General features: G+C 40.2%; 1 protein-coding gene across 1 annotated transcript in view; it reads right to left on the reverse strand.

Annotated features, from left to right (window-relative positions):
* The window catches only part of TTC27 (tetratricopeptide repeat domain 27), a 795,933-nt gene that overhangs the window by 17,133 nt on the left and 756,988 nt on the right, over positions 1 to 21,812 (reverse strand). The window contains exon 20 of the mRNA XM_073627729.1: positions 1,690 to 1,790. Coding sequence (XP_073483830.1) covers positions 1,690 to 1,790 — 101 coding nt within the window. The remainder of the gene's footprint in view (positions 1 to 1,689; positions 1,791 to 21,812) is intronic.

Consider the following 21,812-nt stretch of genomic DNA (forward strand, 5'->3'; position numbering starts at 1 on the left):
CCAAGTTACCCAGATTCCGAAAAATTGTGCAGTTGTAGAAACAGAGCTCATATAGTTCTTTAAAGTCTCTTAAACAAATGATCTTGGTCGTAAATATGTCTGCTGACACAGGATTTTAGAAGTGAAATTCCTAAAAAGCACAACATATACTATGGTATAAAGAAAAGTGGTATGGTATTGCGTGTAAGAGCTTTTAAGTTCATAATTAGGAAACACAATCAAGAAATGTTCAGTAGAGTGGAATTTCCTTTTGACAGTTTTACAATTAAACCAGAGAGATTGGGTTTAGGTTGATTGGGTTTAGTGCGCAATCACTTTCATCGTGTACTTGTCATAATCGAGTACCCACTGCCCCCCTCATCCCCAAAATCTCCATTTCACAAACAGGAGCGGGGCAGGAAGGCCTTAAAATTGAACTTCCGCTTTTGGATGGAGCTTCACTTTAAGAAGCAAGCTTAAAGTGGTAATAAACCCAAAAGCATCCATTTATTATATCGCAGCTTATCAATTCTTAGATGTGATAGTTGCATTCATTTTCTGTTTTTAGGCTCTCTTTCCTTTATTTTCAACTGGCGATCTGGCAATCTGTTGTTCTTCAACTTAACAGGTATCCGGCAGATGTAGCAGTTAAAGGCTTGAGATAAACCATTTACTACTGACAGGGGTGCTTAAAATCATCAGCTTTTATTTATTAAATGTAAAACCTTTATCCCAAAAGGAAAAAATGGTTTCCTGTAGCTGCTTATAAAGTGTTAGCCTGCAGGAGGTGCTTTTATTGGTCGCACAGTGCCTGTGGGCGCATGACATTCCGGAAGCGTGCCCCAAAAGGGTGGCTCAGGGCGTTACTCCATATGACCCTGGAAGCCAAGCCAAGGAGCCACCCTATATTTTGGAAATTGGCACCAGTGGTCAGGGGAGAAAGTGAAAATTAGGAACAGAAGAAAAATAATGTCAGGACAAGCTGAAGGAAAGGAAAGTCCTGCCCTGACCATCTAATATATATAAAAAAAAAACATGTTTAATATCACTTAAACAGCATTTTGTAGTGCCTGCTTTTAAATATCTATTGTGTGCATCTTAGAAGCCCCTTTCTCCACAAATTGAAGTGTTATACCCCCCCCTCCTCCCACTATCTCATCAAAGTGCCATCCATGAGGCATTCTCATCTACAGAGGGGTGATGGGGTTAGTCACATCTCTGAAGAGCAAGAAGTTGCAGCTTCCTTTAATAAATATTCCCCTGATTGGAGGGCTTCATGGTAGCAGCATAAAAAAATAAAGGTTTTCAGTCTTGCCCTCTGATGTTAGCCAATTTTGGAACCCTAACAATTTGCTTTAGTGAAGAGCTTGAGATGGCAAATGGATATCTCGTAACTGGAAAGCAACATGTGTGAAATATTAGCTAGACCAGTGTTTCTCAACTCCAGTCCTCAAGGCGCTCCAACAGGTCATGTTTTCAGGCTTGCCATTATTTTGCACAGGTGATTTGATCAGTTTCACTGCCTTAGTAATAACCACAGCTGGGAAATCCTGAAAACATAACCTGTTGGGGCGCATTGAGGGCTGGAGTTGAGAAACACTGATCTAGACTGATGAATAACTAAATCTTTTTTTTTTTTTATATTTGTGAGCCCTACATTCAACAAGATAAAAATATAGTAAGGTTGTAAACTTTTTCTGTTGGACTAACCTTTGCTTTAGATGATAAGCCACGAAGATTAAGACGTGCTGAGGACAGTATCTGCACAGCTTCTTGTGGATTAGACTTATTCTTGCTGCATTTTATTGACACTACAATATACAAAAGGAGATACCATATCCAGTCACTGCATTTTTTGAATATGATTTTACATATGACAAAATAAAGCAAGGACAGATGACATTCATGATGTGACAAATTATGTAACGAATACATGACATATTATGCATTAAGTCAATAGTGCGGTGTGATGACATTGTTCCATACAGTCCCAAACAGAGACTATTTTAAAAGGAGAAGCCTTAATTAGATAAATATAGAACAGCTCTGAGACTACTGGGTGACTTAAGACATAAAGTACAAGTACAGAATATAAACAGTTTATTGATAGCAGAAAACAAATACTCTTGCTCATAAGTGTGTTAACCAGGTGGACTAAAGTTCGTAGTGGACAATGCCTCAGGCCTTGCTGCCCTCAAGGATAGGGGTATCCTAACAGTCAAATTAGGAATAGAAAAGAGAGGGCACACCAACTTTGTGCATTATCCTTAGATATATTTTATTAAAAGAATAAATTAAAAACTATTCACAAACATGTGAAAGAAAAACGCAATATAAAATATCTTTCAGATGATGGCAATCAGTCTGACAACAGTCTCCAGATGGTAAAAGAGAAGACTTTGAGGGCCACTGCTGGCTGACGCGTTTTGAAGGGATACCTTCTTCCTTTAGAGCCCAGTGGGCCATCTGGAGACTGTGGTTGACAGACGGATTGCCATCATCTGAAGGCCATTTTATACTGTGGTTTTCTTTCACATATTTGTAAGTAGTTTTAACTGATTCTTTTAATAACATATACAGTGGGGACGGAAAGTATTCAGAACCCCTTAAATTTTTCACTCTTTGTTATATTGCAGCCATTTGCTAAAATCATTTAAGTTCATTTTTTTCCCTCATTAATGTACACACAGCACCCCATATTGACAGAAAAACACAGGATTGTTGACATTTTTGCAGATTTATTACAAAAGAAAAACTGAAATATCACATGGTCCTAAGTATTCAGACCCTTTGCTGTGACACTCATATTTAAATCAGGTGCTGTCCATTTCTTCTGATCATTCTTGAGATGGTTCTACACCTTCATTTGAGTCCAGCTGTGTTTGATTATACTGATTGGACATGATTAGGAAAGCCACATACCTGTCTATATAAGACCTTACAGCTCAGAGTGCATGTCAGAGCAAATGAGAATCATGAGGTCAAAGGAACTGCCTGAAGAGCTCATAGAGAGCTCAAGAGACATAATTGTGGCAAGGCACAGATCTGACCAAGGTTACAAAAAAATTTCTGCTGCACTTAAGGCTCCTAAGAGCACAGTGGCCTCCGTAATCCTTAAATGGAATACGTTTGGGATGACCAGAACCCTTCCTAGAGCTGGCCCTCTGGCCAAACTGAGCTATCGGGGGAGAGAGCCTTGGTGAGAGAGCTAAAGAAGAACCCAAAGATCACTGTGGATGAACTGCAAAGATGCAGTCGGGAGATGGGAGAAAGTTGTAGAAAGTCAACCATCACTGCAGCCCTCCACCAGTCGGGGCTTTATGGTAGAGTGGCCCGATGGAAGCCTCTCCTCAATGCAAGACACATGAAAGCCCGCATGGAGTTTGCTAAAAAAACACCTGAAGGACTCCAAGATGGTGAGAAATAAGATTCTCTGGTCTGATGAGACCAAGATACAACTTTTTGGCCTTAATTCTAAGCGGTATGTGTGGAGAAAACCAGGCACTGCTCATCACCTGTCCAAAACAGTCCCAACAGTGAAGCATGGTGGTGGCAGCATCATGCTGTGGGGGTGTTTTTCAGGTGCAGGGACAGGACGACTGGTTGCAATTGAGGAAAGATGAATGCGGCCAAGTACAGGGATATCCTGGACGAAAACCTTCTCCAGAGTGCTCAAGACCTCAGACTGGGCTGAAGGTTTACCTTCCAATAAGACAATGACCCTAAGCACACAGCTAAAATAACGAAGGAGTGGCTTCACAACAACTCCGTGACTGTTCTTGAATGGCCCAGCCAGAGCCCTGACTTAAACCCAATTGAGCATCTCTGGAGAGACCTAAAAATGGCTGTCCACCAACGTTTACCATCAAACCTGACAGAACTGGAGAGGATTTGCAAGGAGGAATGGCAGAGGATCCCAAAATCCAGGTGTGAAAAAATTTGTTGCATCTTTCATGCAACATGGCTGTATTAAATCAAAAGGGTGCTTCTACTAAATACTGAGCAAAGGGTCTGAATACTTAGGACCATGTGATATTTCAGTTTTTCTTTTTTAATAAATCTGCAAAAATGTCAACCACTCTGTGTTTTTCTGTCAATATGGGGTGCTGTATGTACATTAATGAGGAAAAAAAAATGAACTTAAATATTTTAGCAAATGGCTGCAATATGACAAAGAGTGAAAAATTTAAGGGGGTCTGAATATTTTCCATCCCCACTGTATATAAGGATAATGCACAAGGTTGGTGCGCCCTCTTTTTTCTATTTCTCTATAAACAGTTTATGTCTGAATAGTAAAGAAACAAGAAAGATAAAAAACAGCTAACACTCAACCTATACCAGCTATGATAATAATAAGATTTCCAACCTAGCACCCATGAAAATAAGTCAGGGTGATGTCATGTTGACAGTAAAGAGTGCAAAGAGTTATCTTGGTCTCCATTTTTTGTTATAAGCAACTTTTGATGTTGAAGCTAGTGCTAGATTCCGATTCTAAAAAGCCCTAGAAGCACTGACCTGGTGGAGTGCGCTTTAAAACGGAAAGGTGGAAATTTGTCCTTAAAGTCCATAGGCTTGAATGAAGGGTTGCTCAAGCCACCTGGCAACAATGGAACGAGAAGCAGGCTATCCCTTATGGGGACCTTCAGGAATGACAAACAGAGTCAAGACTGTTTAAAGGGCGCTCTAGCTAAATGATAGACATGAACTTCATGTACCCCATCCAGACAATTGTGGAAAATCTCCTTTGAATGTTGCAAAGTAGAACACAGAGAAGGAAGAACAATGTTCTGGTTAAGGTGAAAGGAAGATACCACCTTAAGAATAAAAAGGGCCTTGATCTTAAAGACAATCTTGTCTCTGTTTTGCACAGGACAGAGTTCGTTACAGGTTAAAGCATTATTAAACTCAAAAGTAAACATTTATTATATTGCTGCTTGCCAATTTTTAGATGTAATGGCTGGATTAGTTTTCTTTTTTCCTCCTAGATTGTAAGCTCGAACGAGCAGGGCCCTCTAATTCCTCCTGTATTGAATTGTATTGTAACTGTACTGTCTGCCCTCATGTTGTAAAGTGTTGCAAAAACTTTTGGAGCTATATAAACCCTGTATTATAATAATAATAATAATAATAATAATAATAGGTTCACACTCTTGCATTTCGTGTGGCCCTGTTTGCACATTCATTTGAATGGGCTGCCGTGCCTGCGTTTCTGCAAAAAAAGGTGCATGAACCTTTTAAAAAATTAAGCCGCAGGGAAATTGCATTTTGACCACGCGATTTCCTTGTGGTTCCTGCTCCCACATTGCAATTTTACATGTGTGGGGGTGCTATTCAGAATGAGTGGCAGCCCACAGAGCAGTGCGTTTTTACTGCAGGTGGCTGTGGGTGCAGGAATTGCTGCGATTCTCGCACCCACAGCCATATGTAGAGATGTGAACACAGGGTTAGGATTTCTTTCTTCTATTTCTATCTGGTGATCCCCCAGTAAGTCTGTTTTTACAGGGATGAGACAGATCATTTATTAATGCCAGGGGTGCTTAAAATAATCACCCCTACCCTCCCCCCGGACTTACAATGCTGCTGTCCAAATCTGTCCTCTGTGCTTCTTCATCCAAAGTGGTGTCTGTTTAATACAGGTGGTGAGTTACTGGTCAGATCATCAAGGGAAACCAGAGGAAAAATTTGTAAAAATAGAAAATGAATACAGCCACTACATTGAAAGTGTTACTAAACCCACAGTAAAATCAGTCTGTATATACAGTAAAGCATGCTTGTTGTACTCACTGTGGAATCTAAGGGGTTAATCCCCTGCATTGTGTAAAAAGGGTGTTTGATCCTGTCTACTTTGATCCTCCCCTTCTTCCACAGTCCCCAATCTATCTGTCTCTGATAGAACAGAGCCTTGGGGGCATCCTGCACATGCTCAATTTGGTGTGCATTGCTAGAAGGTTTTTTTTTACTTTGGAGAGTGCATGTGATCAGCACAGGGCCAATCAGCGCTGTCCAGACAGAGGGTTAGGGGTCCTACAGCCTTATAGGACAATGAGAGGAGAATGAAAACAACTCCTACAAGCTTTAACCAAACACCGATAGAAGTCACAAGATTGCTCTAACTGCTGATGAGGGTATATAGCAGTTTATATTTACTAAAAACGATTGCATTTTCATGTTCTGTATACTGTGGGAGTCCAGATATAATGAATGCAGGGTCCTGTTTTTAGTAACAATTTAATGATTGGTAAGCTGCTATACAGTGCATCCGGAAAGTATTCACAGTGCTTCACTTTTTCCACATTTTGTTATGCTACGGCCCCATTCCAAAACTGATTAACCACTTGCTTCCTGGGCACTTAAACTCCCCTCCTGCCCAGACCAATTTTTAGCTTTCAGTGCTGTCACACTTTGAATGACAATTGCGCTGATATGCTACACTGTACTCAAATGAAATTTTTATCATTTTTTTTCACACAAATGGAGCTTTTTTTTTGGTGGCATTTAATCACCACTTGGGTTTTTATTTTTTGCTAAACAAACAAAAAAAACCATAAACTTTTGAAAAACAAAACATGTTTCATAGTTTGTTATAAAATGTTGCAAACGGGTAATTTTTCTCCTTCATTGATATTCGCTGATGAGGCTGCACTGATAGGCACAGATGGGCACTGATAAACAGTGGTAGGTGGCACTGAAGGGCACTGGTAGGTGGTATTGATAGGCAGTACTGGTGATGAGGCACTGATTGGTGACATTTATAGGTGGCACTGATGGGTGGTACTGTGGGCACTGGTAGGTGGCACTGTTGTGCACTGGTAGGTGACACAGAAGCCTCTGCAGAGGCTCTCCACGATCGGTACTGATGTCCCTCTCACAGCTGCCGGTGATCGGCTTTTTTTTTTCTCCTCGTGCTACCAGCGTGAGGAGAAAAAATAGCCGATTACCGGCTCTGTTTACATCACATGATCAGCTGTCATTTGCTGACAGCTGATCATGTGGTAAGGGGGTCGGGATCGACCCCTTACTCCGATCTGTGATCAGCCGAGTCTCATAGACTCGCTGATCACAGAGTGCGCCGCGCTGTGACCTGCAGGGGGCTCGCAGGCCGCTCGAGAACGGGAGGACGTCTATGGATGCCCTCCCGGCAAAGTAAGTCCACGCTGTAGCCGTCTTTCGGCTATAGCGTGGACGGGAAGAGGTTAAATTAACTTGTTTCTTATAAAATTCTATAAACAATACCGCATAATGACAATGTGAAAGAAGTTTGTTTGAAATCTTTGCAAATTAACTAAAAATAAAAAACAAAAAAATCAAATGTACCGTACATAAGTATTCACAGCCTTTGCTCAATGCTTTGTTAAAGCACTTTTGGCAACAGTTACAGCCTCAAGTCTTTTTGAGTATAACGCTAAATGGCACACCTTTTTTTGGGCACTTTCTCCAATTCTCCTTTGCAGGACCTCTCAAGCTCCATTAGGTTGGATGGGGAGCGTCGGTGCACAGCTATTTTCAGATCTCTCCAGAAATGTTCAATCGGGTTCAAATGTGGGCTCTGGCTGGTCCACTCAAGGACATTCATAGAGTCGTCCCGTAGCCACTCCATTGTTATCTTGGCTGTGTGCTTAGGGGCGTTGTCCTGTTGGAAGATGAACCTTCATCCCGATCTGAGGTCCAGAGGGCTCTGGAGTAGGTTTTCATCAAGGATGTCTCTGTACATTGCTGCATTCAGCTTTCCCTCAATTCTGAATAGTCTCCCAGTTCCTGCCACTGAAAAACATCCTGACAGCATGATGCTGGCACCACCATGCTTCACTTTAAGGATGGCATTGGCCAGGCGATGAGCGGTGCCTGGTTTCCTCCAGACATGACGCTTGCCAATCAGGCCAAAGAGTTCAATCCTTGTTTCATCAGACCAGAGAATTTTGTTTCTCATGATCTGAGAGTCCTTTAGGTGCCTTTTGGCAAACTCTAGGAGGGCTGTCATGTGCCCTTTACTGAGGAGTGGCTCTCGTCTGGCCACTCTACCATACAGGATTGATTGGTTGAGTGCTGCAGAGATGGTTGTTCTTCTGGAAGGCTCTCCTCTCTCCACAGAGAAACGCTGGGGCTCTGTCAGAGTGACCATTGGTTTCTTGGTCACCTTAATGACTAAGGCACTTCTCCCCCGATCACTCAATTTTGCCAGGCAGACCACTCTAGGAAGAGCCCTGGTGGTTCCAAACTTCTTCCATTTACAGATGTTGAAGGTCACTGTGCTCATTGGGGCCTTCAATGCTGTAGACAATTTTCTGTACCCTTCCCCAGATCTGTGCATTGATACAATCCTGTCTCGGAGGTCTACAGATAATTCCATGGACTTCATGGCTTGGTTTGTGCTCTGACATGCACTGTTAACTGTGGGATCTTATATAGACAGGTGTGTGCCTTTCCAAATCATGCCCAATCAACTGTATTTACCACAGGTGGACTCCAATCAACCAAACAGAATGCACCTGAGCTCAATTTTGAGTGTCAAGGCAACATACATGTGATTTTTTTCGTTTATTATTTTTTTTTTAATTTTGAGGAAAATTATGAACTGAATCCATTTTGGAGTAAGGCTGTAACATAAAAAAATGTGGAAAAAGTGAAGCACTGTGAATAATTCCTGGATACACTGTTCATTATATTGCTTTTTTGAGTTTAATACCGCTTTAAGGCCACCGACTCAGAAACTCACCTTGCAGAAAGGATGATAATGAGGAATGTAACCTTATGAGAGAGTACACAGATATCCTTAAAGGTTCCAAGGGCTGTTTGTGAAGAACAGACAGAGCCAGCTTAAGATCCCACAATTTAACTGGGGGACAAATAGGAGGCATAAATGAGGCAACAAGCTACACAAAAACCTTCACTATTGACCGAGAGACAAGCAGTTTTTAAAAAAGAATGGAAAAGGGGGCAAAATATGAGCTTGGATATTCTTGGGATTGTGGTCACTCCATTCGTTATTATGATGTTAATAATAATGGTTATTGCTTGTATATATAGCAGGTATTAAGAGGGTACTGCCGCTTTAAATCCAGGAAAAGCAGGTAGCCAATAGATACTGCTGAATGTGCTGGACGTTGGGAAGCCTTTATAGGTGACTGCTGAGCAGGTCCCCCTTTTTTCTGCAAGGAGCACCAGCTAAAGAGCTCCCTCCCCAGTCACAAGCACTATTATGTGGTTGGGTCACCCTGGATTTCTAGGGGGGTGTTATATTTCCATGTTAAAAAGAGGTAATGCTGCTTGAGTTCTGAAAATTGAGCAGTTACAAATTTTGGTTTCATTAACGTTTTGATGGTCAATAAAAACAAAATATGGTTATTTTATTTTTAAATGTTCAAACTAATAAAGTGCCGTGGCCATTATTTGCCAAACTTTTGGTTGGGTATGTTTTATTTGGTTGTATCTGGAGTAAGTGATGGTGTGAATGGGTGTGGTCTACAATCTCAATGATAGGCTGAGATTTGACCTTGATGGTATTCAAAGCCAAATGTTCTAGGCCAGACTGGAGAAGAGACAGGATGCATTCCATGGAGTACTTTCTAAGATGTACTTTTTCTTGCCTGGCATCATGAGAAATATGCTTTCCTGTTGGAATGTTAGACTTTAAGGCCATTAAAGCTAGCGACCAAGAAGCAGGCCGGTAAAATGGTCCTTGGAACAGAAGATCTGGGAGTAAAGTCTGCCAGAAGTCTAAAGAGGTACGTCAGCTCTTTTTTGAAGTCGCACATTAGTGCGATTTCCACTGTCAATTTCATTGCGGCTTGCGACTTCATTTAACAGAAGTCTATGCAAGGGACAATGAAATCGGTAAAAAGTAGCGCAGGAACCTTTTTCATAATCGCTGTTTTGAAATCTTTGCCTGGGAGAGACTTTCCTGGTGCAGTATAACTACCTTGTGTCTTCTTGTTGTGCTCAGTCTTGCCATGGTGTATAAACTGTGACATGAACTGTCTTCCACAACCTCACCTTATTAGCAGAGTTTGGGTGTTCCTCACCCAGTTTTAAGCCTCCTACACAACTGTTTCTGTTTCAGTTAATGACTGTGTTTCAGCCTACACAAAAAATTGATGATCATTGGCACCTGCTTGGTATAATTGGTTAATCACACACCTGACTAATCCTACAAAAACCTTGACTATGTGCAAGTGTATGAGTTGATGCTGGTTTGAATCCAAAGGGTAATCACACCAAGTATTGAATTGATTTAGATTTTTCTGTTCGCTCACTTAGCATTTTGTAAATTGATAAAAATAAGCAATTATATTATAGTTTTGAAAGCATTCTTATTTTATAGCATTTCTTCAGATCTGCCTAAAACTTCTGCACAGTACTGTATATATTTTATTTGGACTGCATTTAGTTTGCTGATTCCCTGATTGCACAACCCATGTCTAGGTTACTGTTTGTATCAACACGGATGTCATCTAATTTTATGTAATCCACTAGTAATATGCCCAAAATCCACCCGAATTGTCATAGCTTTGAATAGGATGGTACAAAATCTACAAGGTACTGTAAGTGAAGCAAAACTTTTCATTTTATACAGGGTCCCCATTAATCACTTCCGGACTGCCCACCGTCATTATACGTCGGTACTTTGAATCGTTGTTATGGCAGCAGCTAACCTCGGTATCCTCTTCTTCAACGGGCGGTACGCTTCCAGATAAAAGTGGTCTCTGTGGTGGATTCGCAGCGAGATCACTTTTAACGGCGGTGGGAAAGGGGACCCCCTCCCGACGCACTCCGGTGCCCTCCGCCGCTTACCGGCGCCATCGGCAGCGACAAAGGGGATCGGATCCTTTCCTTAGCCTGACATGGAGATGAGTGAGGGGAAGATGGCCCCCACCCATCTCCATATCAGTGCAGGGCGAAAGCGACGTCAAAACCTCACTTACACCCATAGCTCTTAAAGGTTCATTTATTTTTGTATTTTTTTAAATGACAAAATGTAATTTTTTTATTTTTTTTATTGCATTTTAGTGTAAATATGAGATCTGAGGTCTTTTTGACCCCAGATCTCATATTTAAGAGGTCCTGTCATGGTTTTTTTCTATTACAAGGGATGTTTACATTACTTGTAATAGGAATAAAAGTGACACATTTTTAAAAGAACAGTGTAAAAATAAAAAATAAAAAGGTAAACTAAATAATAAAATAAAATTTTTAAACGCGCCCCATCCCGACGAGCTGGCGTGCAGAAGCAAACGCATACGTGAGTAGCGCCCGCATATGAGAACGGTGTTCACACCACACATATGGGGTATCGCCATGATCAGTAGAGTGAGAGCAATAATTATAACCCTAGCCCTCCTCTGTAACTCGAAACATGCAACCCCCCAAATTTTTAAACGTATGGAGATTTTTAAGGGTAAAAGTTTGTCGCCATTCCACGAGCGGACGCAAATTTGAAGAATGACATGTTGGGTATCAATTTACTCGGCGTAACATTATCTTTCACAATATAAAAAAAATTGGGCTAACTTTACTGTTGTCTTATTTTTTAAGTCAAAAAAAGTGTATTTCTTCCAAAAAAAAGTGTGCTTGTAAGACCGCTGCGCAAATACAGTGTGACAGAAAGTATTGCAATGACCGACATTTTATTCTCTAGGGTGTTAGAAAAAAAATGTATAATGTTTGGGGGTTCTAAGTAATTTTCTAGCAAAAAAAACAGTTTTTAACTTGTAAACAACAAATCTCAGAAAGAGGCTCGGTCCTTCAGTGGTTAAATAAAGAATTAGAGTAAAAACAGTATATATTATCAGAGTAGATTCCTACTCCTAGAAGTTACTTGGTTTTAAACTACATGTTCAGTTAGTTAGGGCATCTCATCGAATGACAGCTGGTGCTTTTTTTGGGTGTTTTTTTAATCTTTATGTAGGAGCTGGTCCATTCAAAACTAAAATTTCAGTTTTTTGTTTTTCCTGGAGGACTTGTTAGATTCTCTATTGTTGACTGTAAAGGAAACACCATCCTTTTGGAGTTTCAAACTATGCCTCTTTGCCACCGCAAAATCAGCAACGTGAAACAAAAGAAAAATATCAGACAGTGATTCATATTCTGGCAACAGTGAGAAGTTCTGTTCTGACCAGATCTGAGTGACCGAATCCACTAGCATCTATCCCAAAATGAAATATTAGTTGGAAGTGAATCTGACACGTGTATCTCCAGAAGTACCATATGTGCTTCTTTTTTTTCTTTTTTTTTTTGCTGCTTCTGAAAATTTAAGAAAAAGCTACAGAATTCTCATCTTCTGCATGTGGGTACCCTAACTGCAATTCTATAAACTTTGCAGTGCCAGTTACAGAGATATGTATCCTACCCAATAATGAAGACCCTAACTAAAAATAAGCCCACATTAAAATGTCCAACAGTTCTATCCTACAGGCATTTTTATTGAAACGGATGTTAAGAAAAGCCCAATTCTTCTCAAAATAAACGCATCATTACAAAAACACATATCTGCAGAACACTGTGTTGAAAAGCATTCATATTAGAAAAATAAATTGCAGCAGAGGTACTGAGAAGTCTGATGATATATGAATCATTTATATTTTGATGACATATCTAGTATACATAAACATGCATACATACATGTAGCACACAGGGTCTGGTAGATGTTTCTAATGAATGAAATAATTAGCCATTGCCTAGTTTGCTGATGACAAGCTTCAGAAACCCAAGTCAAGTATAATATGTGATGCAAGTCTGCAGTGGGAGTAGGGCATAATTTCTGTTGTGGCTGACACAGTGAACTCAGGGCAGGAAGTAACAGTAAGACAAAAACTAATTACAGGATGCCTGGTAGCAGCTTTAATGAATCAATTAAGTAAAAAATGTGCTGGAAGAAAAATCCATAACGGAACCCAGCACTTTTTCTTTGAAAACCACATAAAAGTGAAGCTAACACTTAAAATGAGCAGAAATGACTCTCATTTAAAATGTGCAATTATTTTCTTTATAACAGAGACATTAAAATACTTTTTTTTCACTACATTATTACCCTTGGTTGAATGGAAAAATTACATGAGTTGTAATACTGGATTTAAGAAGAAAGCTTACAGCGCTGAGTTTTGTAAATGGTGCTAACAAAGAATTTTCTTCTATTTTTTCAATTTACCTCTGTAGTCACTGTTGCCTGAATAGTCATCTATTTTAGTGTACTGAAAATGTCCTCTACTCACCAATTGAGATAAGAATGCAGAACTATACCTGTCTCAAAAAGAACGTTATCTGGTTCACTTTACAGCCTCTGAGTCTAACTACTAGAGAAATAAAATATTTGATTGCACTATATTATATACACATGTATCACAAAAACAGTTTCTCTTTAAAATACATGTATTCTTTGTACTCTTGCCACCTGCATTGAATGAAGTCTCACTTGCTTTCAGGAAGACAGGCAATGCTAGCGTCTTCAACATCTTCCAAGTGTGTCAGATTCCTGCATCTCCTGGTGGCAGATCCACTTACCTCACTATGTCATTAGTGAATCCCAATACAGCTGCAGGGACACTCTAGTGACATACCAGTTGGTAGATGGAACCTTAAGGGGAAATGCAGCATCCAAAACACCTGAAAGTATTGGATGCTAAAAATCCTAAAGGCTCCTGTAATTCTAGAAGAGATTCAAGGCTGCAGTTAATGAAGGTAATAAGTACAGTCAATGAGACAAAGAGACATTGTCATTAGAATGCATGTATACTAACAACAGTCTCTCTATAAACAGATTAAGCATGCAGATCTATTTGCAGAGACACAGTACTAATTACTGTACTATTCACCAAACAAATAAAGGGAAGAAGATAGCATGTTTCTGGACCTACAGAACCTTGTGACTCATTTCAATAAACCCTGAAGCACTGTCCCTTAAAGTTCCTACAAATTATTTACCTGCAAAAGTACAGAAGTGGCCCAAAAATGGGGGAAACAAATAGATATTTTGTATATATACTAAATATTGCTTTTTCTTTTGCTTTCTTCTTAAATAGCATACTTTGTCATTTTTACCCTGCCTTCCTAGACACAAGCATTACAGGATTTAAAACCTTGCCTCATTAACCTGACGAATTCTAAAACATTTTGGTCATTAGTATGAATGGCAACAATACTGCTTATTTCACCATTAAAGCTAAAGTTTGTTTTTTTTACTTTTTTTGCTATGCAGCACTAGGGACATAACTATAATGAAGTGTTTCCCACAATCGACCTGCTGCTCCATAGTTTGGAAATCAACTGCTGGGTCCTCTGCACAATGCTGATCTTCTGTAGCTGCGGGGGTTCACATCAGCCACTAAAAGTGTGCAAGAGTTGCGCCGCTCAACTACCCCTCCATTCACAGAACATGTAGCATTCTTTTCCAGAATGCAAAGTGTTCTGCATTAAAGGTGGTGGATCCTGTCATTCATCATCCGATCCTCCAGTTACTATTATTTCCCAGAGTGCAAATCGTTTTGTATGTATTTTATGAACAGAGGAGGTGGGCGAGTGGTGCAACTCTTTCACAACTGCAGGTAGGCTGATGTTACTCTTCCATAGCACCAGAAGATTAGTGCTGTGAGGAGACATACTTCATTACAGGTAAGTAATATTCCAAGTGCAGCATAGCAAAAAAATTACCTAATTTTCAGCTAAAAATACTGAAAAGAATTGGGCTCAGCAGCAATATCTGTAATGCAATAGTTTAATTTTTGTGCATTAAGGGTAATTTTTTACACACAAAGGACAATTATTTATATTTACCCTTTGTATCTTGTCTTTAAACTAGACTTATATTCATGTACAGATATTTTGGTCTAATCCCTGCACAACCGTGACAATTTTGAAATGTGACAGCACGTGCTGGAAAACAAGCCCCTGCCCGCTGTCACAGGGAGTGGGGAGCTCAGAGCATGTTACATGGTACACTCTAAAAATGGATGCAATTAAAGAGAAAAATGATGTGGTCCGTGGCACCACCAGTAATTGGCCTGCATCCCGAATTTGGACAGAAAGAAGGAATATTTTGGTCAGGGGGACTTTGAATGAGGCCAATCACTATATAGAGTAAGCACATAGGATATAAAGCACAGTATTGCTTGTGTGAGTTTATTATATAATATCCGACAAAAAAAGTTTTTTTTTTTGGAACTTTAAATGAGAGATGTATACCAAAAAGAAGTCATTGCAAAGAACAAATATGATACATTCAATATATACTACTGATTTTAATCCACAGAAGTGTTAGCTCACTGTCACGTATACTTGCACACTGTCTTTGGGGAATCCACAGTGCTCCCAGCTACCTCATCACTCATTACAGACATCTCGAGCAGCTCCGATCCTCTGTTCACATCTATGCAGTTGACGTGAGTATAGGGATAACCATTCTGTACTTTACACTCATTACTTACCCCTATTATTTACCCCTATCTTTTATAGACCACAATTGCATTTGCCCCTGAAGATTTGGTATACCTCAATGAAACGCGTTGGACCTCCATAGGTACATGATGTCCATACAGATGATTTTATATGTTTTTTACATTGTTCCACTCAAGACTTTTAAATACCATCCAGCCCTTCCAGTGGCCTATGTTGTGTAGGACTTGTCTTCACCTCATGATATGTCAAAGTACCATGGTATTAATATGTATATGTGGTTTTTAGCATGCCTTGCGTTTATACGATTTTGTGTATGCATTTGTTGTCATTGAGTATGCTGTATATGATCTCACAAGGTACAGTAAAATGTTCTTTGCAATGACTGCTTTTTGGTATACATCTCTAATTCAACGTTCCAAAAAAAAAAAACAAAAAAAACTTTTTTGTCGGATATTATGTAATAAACTCACACAAGCAATACTGTGCTTTATATCCTATGTGCTATCTCTATATAGTGGATTGACCTCATTCAAAGTCCCCCTGACCAAAATTCTCCTTCGTAATGTGTAATAAAGGTCAACTTATTCTGTAACAAAGTTTCTAGCATGGATCGCCTATGGTCACCTCCTTTCCTCCTGCCACCCCAGTTACTAGCAATTACTGGCTGACAAAATGGAATTGCTATGCCTTACATAGTAGTATCATCAAAAAGCAGCTGCTTCTGTGTAAAATCGTATTTGCAGATAGATATAGTTCAAAGGTGTGACCTTTTACCTTCATATAACATAAGTTGAATAAACCCTACAATTTTTTTTAAATAAAGTGTATTATTTAACCACTTATTAATCCTTAGTTACCCTAATCAACCCTAATTACTCCTCCAAATTGGCAACATTTAAAAAAAAAATCTTTTTTTTTTATATGCAAAAATGTATACTTTTTATTTTCATTAAAACTAATATTATTAAAACTTATTAAAACATAGGTCAAAATAGAAAATACATTTTTTGTTTTTGGCCATAAATTACATAGAAAATAAAATAATTTTTACAAGATAATGCAAAACAAAAGAGACTAAGAGAAAGCAAAAGAAAAAACAATAAACAGTATTTACAGTGGGGACGGAAAGTATTCAGACCCCCTTCAATTTTTCACTCTTTGTTATATTGCAGCCATTTGCTAAAATCATTTAAGTTCATTTTTTTCCTCATTAATGTACACACAGCACCCCATATTGCCAGAAAAAAACACAGAATTGTTGACATTTTTGCAGATTTATTAAAAAAGAAAAACTGAAATATCACATGGTCCTATGTATTCAGACCCTTTGCTGTGACACTCATATATTTAACTCAGGTGCTGTCCATTTCTTCTGATCATCCTTGAGATGGTTCTACACCTTCATTTGAGTCCAGCTGTATTTGATTATACTGATTGGACTTGATTAGGAAAGCCACACACCTGTCTATACAAGACCTTATAGCTCACAGTGCATGTCAGAGCAAATGAGAATCATGAGGTCAAAGGAACTGCCCGAAGAGCTCAGAGACAGAATTGTGGCAAGGCACACATCTAGCCAAGGTTACAAAAAAATTTCTGCTTAACTTAAGGTTCCTAAGAGCACAATGGCCTCCATAATCCTTAAATGGAAGACGTTTGGGATGACCAGAACCCTTCCTAGAGCTGGCTGTCCGGCCAAACTGAGCTATCGGGGGGAGAAGAACTTGGTGAGAGAGGTAAAGAAGAACCCAAAGATCACTGTGGCTGAGCTCCAGAGATGCAGTCGGGAGATGGGAGAAAATTGTAGAAAGTCAACCATCACTGCAGCCCTCCACCAGTCGGGGCTCTATGACAGAGTGGCCCGATGGAAGCCTCTCCTCAGTGCAAGCCATGAAAGCCCGCATGGAGTTTGCTAAAAAAAAAACTGAAGTACTCCAAGATGGTGAGAAAAAAAGATTCATTGGTCTGATGAGACCAAGATAGAACTTTTTGGCCTTAATTCCAAGCGGTATGTGTGGAGAAAACCAGGCACTGCTCATCACCTGTCCAATACAGTCCCAACAGTGAAGCATGGTGGTGGCAGCATCATGCTGTGGGGGTGTTTTTCAGCTGCAGGAACAGGACGACTGGTTGCAATTGAGGGAAAGATGAATGCGGCCAAGTACAGGAATATCCTGGATGAAAACCTTCTCCAGAGTGCTTAGGACCTCAGACTGGGCCGAAGGTTTAATGTCCAACAAGACAATGACGCTAAGAGCACACAGCTAAAATAATGAAGGAGTGGCTTCACAACTTCTTGACTGTTCTTGAATGGTCCAGCCAGAGCCCTGACTTAAACCCAATTGAGCATCTCTGGAGAGACCTAAAAATGCTGTCCACCAACCTTTACCATCCAACCTGACAGAACTGGCGAGGATCTGCAAGGAGGAACGGCAGAGGATCCCCAAATCCAGGTGTGAAAAACTTGTTGCATCTTTCCCAAAAAGACTCATGGCTGTATTAGATCAAAAGGGTGCTTCTACTAAATACTGAGCAAAGGGTCTGAATGCTTAGGACCATGTGATATTTCAGTTTTTCTTTTTTAATAAATATGCAAAAATGTCAACAATTCTGTCAATATGGGGTGCTGTGTGTACATTAATGAGGAAAAAAATGAACTTAAATGACTTTAGGTGCGGCTGGACCAGAGTCTTATAGAGTGGGATAATTATCGTTTTATCTCTGGAGTTAATCCCCTTTTTAATGCATGCCAATATTCAGGTCCTTTTCCATCCTAGATTCCCTCAGAGGTTTTCCCCCCAGTGAGTAATTATGCATTTGGGTAGCAAAAATATGAATGCAATTTAAAATTTTTCCACATTAAATCTCTTTTGTCATGTAGTTGCCCCATTAATTTGTTCAGATCTTCTTGCAAGGTTTCCACATCCTGTGGAGAAGTTATTGCTCTGCTTAGCTTAGTATCGTCCGCAAATACAGAGATTGAACTGTTTATCCCATCCTCCAGGTCGTTTATGAATAAACTAAATATGATTAGTCCCAGGACAGAACCCTGGGGAACCCCACTTTCCACCCCTGCCCATTCTGAGGACTCCCCATTTATCACAAACCTCTGAACTCGCCCCTGTAGCCAGTTTTCAATCCATGTACTCACCCTATGATCCATGCCAGCTGACCTTACTTTGTACAGTAAACGTTTATGGGAATCTGTATCAAATGCTTCTGCAAAATCCACATACACCATGTCTATGGGCCTTCCTTTATCTAGATGGCAGCTCATCTGCTCATAGAAGGTTAATAGATTGGTTTGGCAAGAACGATTCTTCATGAATCCATGCTGATTACTGCTAATGATACAGTTGTCATTACTAAAATCTTGTATATAGTCCCTTATCATCCCGTCCAAGAGCTTGCATACAATTGATGTTAGGCTAAGTGGTCTGTAATTCACAGGAATGTATATTGACCCTTTTTAAATATTAGTGCTACATTGGCTTTTCTCCAATGAGCTGGTACCAAAAAATGGTCTGGCAATTACTTGACTCAGTTCCTCAAGGACCCTCGGGTGCATGCCATCTGGTCCCGATGACTTATTAATGTTAAGTTTTTCATGTCTATTTCTAATTCTGTGCTCTGTTAGCCATGAGGGTGCTTCCTGTGATGTGTCATGAGGATAAACATTGCAGTTTTGGTTACTGAAGCCCCTCGATTCCCTTGTGAAGACTGAGGAGAAGAATAAATTCAACACCTTTGCCATCTCTCCATCCTTAGTAACCACATTCCCTTCACTATTCTTTATGGGAACAATATGATCTGACCTCCATTTCTTACTATTTATGTACTTAAATACAATATATCTATTATTTTGTTTACAACAGGCTGATGACCAGCACCTGAAGACCAATAAAAATCTATGATTATTGCATATTATAGCTTAAAAGTCTTTAAACACACCACAGTTCTCCAATCTGCGAGGATCCGCTACAGATGGGGATTCCCCTTCAAGCTCCAGGTCACAATGGAACAACGTACGTCACCAATATCCCGGAGGGGAAAGAGTTTCTTGTCAAGCTGGGTCTATTGACACGGGAGAGTCTATCCAGGACGCCCTCCACCCCTCGGCCATCTGGGCAATTCCTTCACCACAGAGGGAGAGTGCAGAAGACAAAGACAAGACTTCAGAGACCGGCTGAAATGACCCGACAGAACTCCCTTCTGGTTCCGGACCTGATATCTATCTCCATGGCTAAGTACTTGGCTGGATAGCATGTTATAATTACCGCAAGATAATGAGGCAGGGAGAGACAGTTTGTGTATTTTTTCTTTACACCTCCCCCTTTGTTTTTTCTATATCGCTTTTTGAATGTTCCCTGCTGCACTAGAGCCCAGCGGCACCCGCTTGATTGTCCCCTACTCTTGTTGATAGTTTATATTGGACCTAGGCTGATATCCTATGGTTTGGGGTAGCAGACTTAGGTCCCCACAGATTCTTAGAGTTTTTCACCTAGCTGGTTGATAAGAGTTTTGGACATTACTGTCCTAGTAGGTTTCTTCAGTCAGTGAGGCCTCCCTCCTCCCCGACTCCATTGGAATAAGGACTCATTTTTTTTTTCTTCTTCTGCATTTCTTTGTTGTTCTTTTTTATTTCTATGTGGTATTCTAATTAATGTCGTTAAGGGTATAGCTTTATTAATTGCTCAAAATTGTGGTAGGCCTCTTAGGGGTATCGCTGACACATTTCACCTGGTTGGAAATTTCACCCTAAAGGGCGGGGGCTTTCGGCAGACTGCTCCTCGGGACCTTACCCCATCAGTGCGCACTTTGATATTCATTCAGACATTCAATGGTATTAAGATAATATCTCATAACAGGGGCTTTAACTCCCCTCAGAAAAGGAAACAAATCTTTAGACCATATAAATAATTGAAGGCAGATATCTTGCTCCTTCAGGAGACCCATTTCTCAGAATCTAACCATCTGTCATATTTCGATAGGTCTTATAGAATGGGCTTCTTTACCACTTTTGAATCCAGGTCTCGAGGAGTGGCGATATTTATTAGGAATACAGTAGCGTTCGATGTGGAACATGTATATAAAGACCCAGAGCAGATTTCTTATTGTTCAGGGCATGCTACAGGGTAAGGCGGTCACTATTGCCAATGTATATGCTCCTAATGACTCACAAGCAAACTTTTTTAAATCATTCTTTCAGGTTCTGGACAAATTTATCTCCCCTCATCTTCTGATAGGTGGCGACTTCAATCTGGTGGCTCGTTCCGTTTTTGACAGAAGCCGAGTTGTGAGTACCGCAAATGCCTTTCCTAAAACTTTAAACTCCCTGCTCAACACACATCAACTAATAGACGCATGGCAAGCCCATAATGTGGGAGCTTGAGAATACACTTTTTACTCGCATCCCCATGACAGTTATTGAAGACTAGATTACGTATTCTGTTCCCCAATACTCCTTGCAAACTCCACCATGGCGACCATACACCCCATACAGACCATCATGTAGTTTCCCTTGATATCTCAGACATAGGTTTCCAGCCTTCTACTGCAGGATGGAGACTTAATGAATCTCTTCTCACGGACCCTGTGCTAACACATCGATGAATACTTAATTATTAACAACACTGATGATATCTCCCGTACTACTCTATGGGCCGCACATAAAGTGGTGATTAGAGGACACTTGATTCAACTAGCTGTAGCGAGGACAAAAAGTAAACTGCTTGATATCACCAGACTTACCAGTGACCTAGACAAATTGTATCACCTTCATAGCCAAAATCATTCTCCTGACCTGTTAAGACAAACTTAAAAAGGATGGAATCGGACAGTATTCTTTCGGAACAGACGGAGAAGTCCCTGAGATGGTCTAGAGCGAAATTCTTATTACACAGCAACTCAGCTTCCGCCATGTTCGCAAAAAGCTAAACCAGTCTATTCAACCTCCCCATACCTATAAGCTTAGAAATAATTACGGGAACACTGTCTCCCACCTGGTAGAAGTGCTCAAGATATTCTCAAAATTTTACCAAGGGCTTCTTTCTTCCCCCAACTCATTCCTCCGCCAAGATGTGGTTAGATGACTTACCTCTCCCTTCACTTTTGCAGGAACATCTACAGGAACTGAACACCCCCTGCACTGAGACTGAAATTAGTTCCATCATTAAATCTCTAAAATCTTCCAAAACCCCTGGCCCTGACAGTTTTTCAGCCCCATATTACAAGAAATTTCAAAGCAGTGTAATACCTCATTTACAATCCCTTTTCAAACACATCCTTAAAGGGCATATCTTCCCAGATGATATGCCCCTAGCTAATATGTCCCTGATCCCCAAACCAAACAAGGACCACTCTCTCCCACAAAATTATAGACCGATCTCGGTCATTAACAACGACCTAGAAATATTTGGCCGCCTTTTGGCAGATAGACTCTCCACTAT

This window comes from Aquarana catesbeiana, linkage group LG04 (assembly GCF_042186555.1).
Source record: "Aquarana catesbeiana isolate 2022-GZ linkage group LG04, ASM4218655v1, whole genome shotgun sequence".
Taxonomy (NCBI): domain Eukaryota; kingdom Metazoa; phylum Chordata; class Amphibia; order Anura; family Ranidae; genus Aquarana; species Aquarana catesbeiana.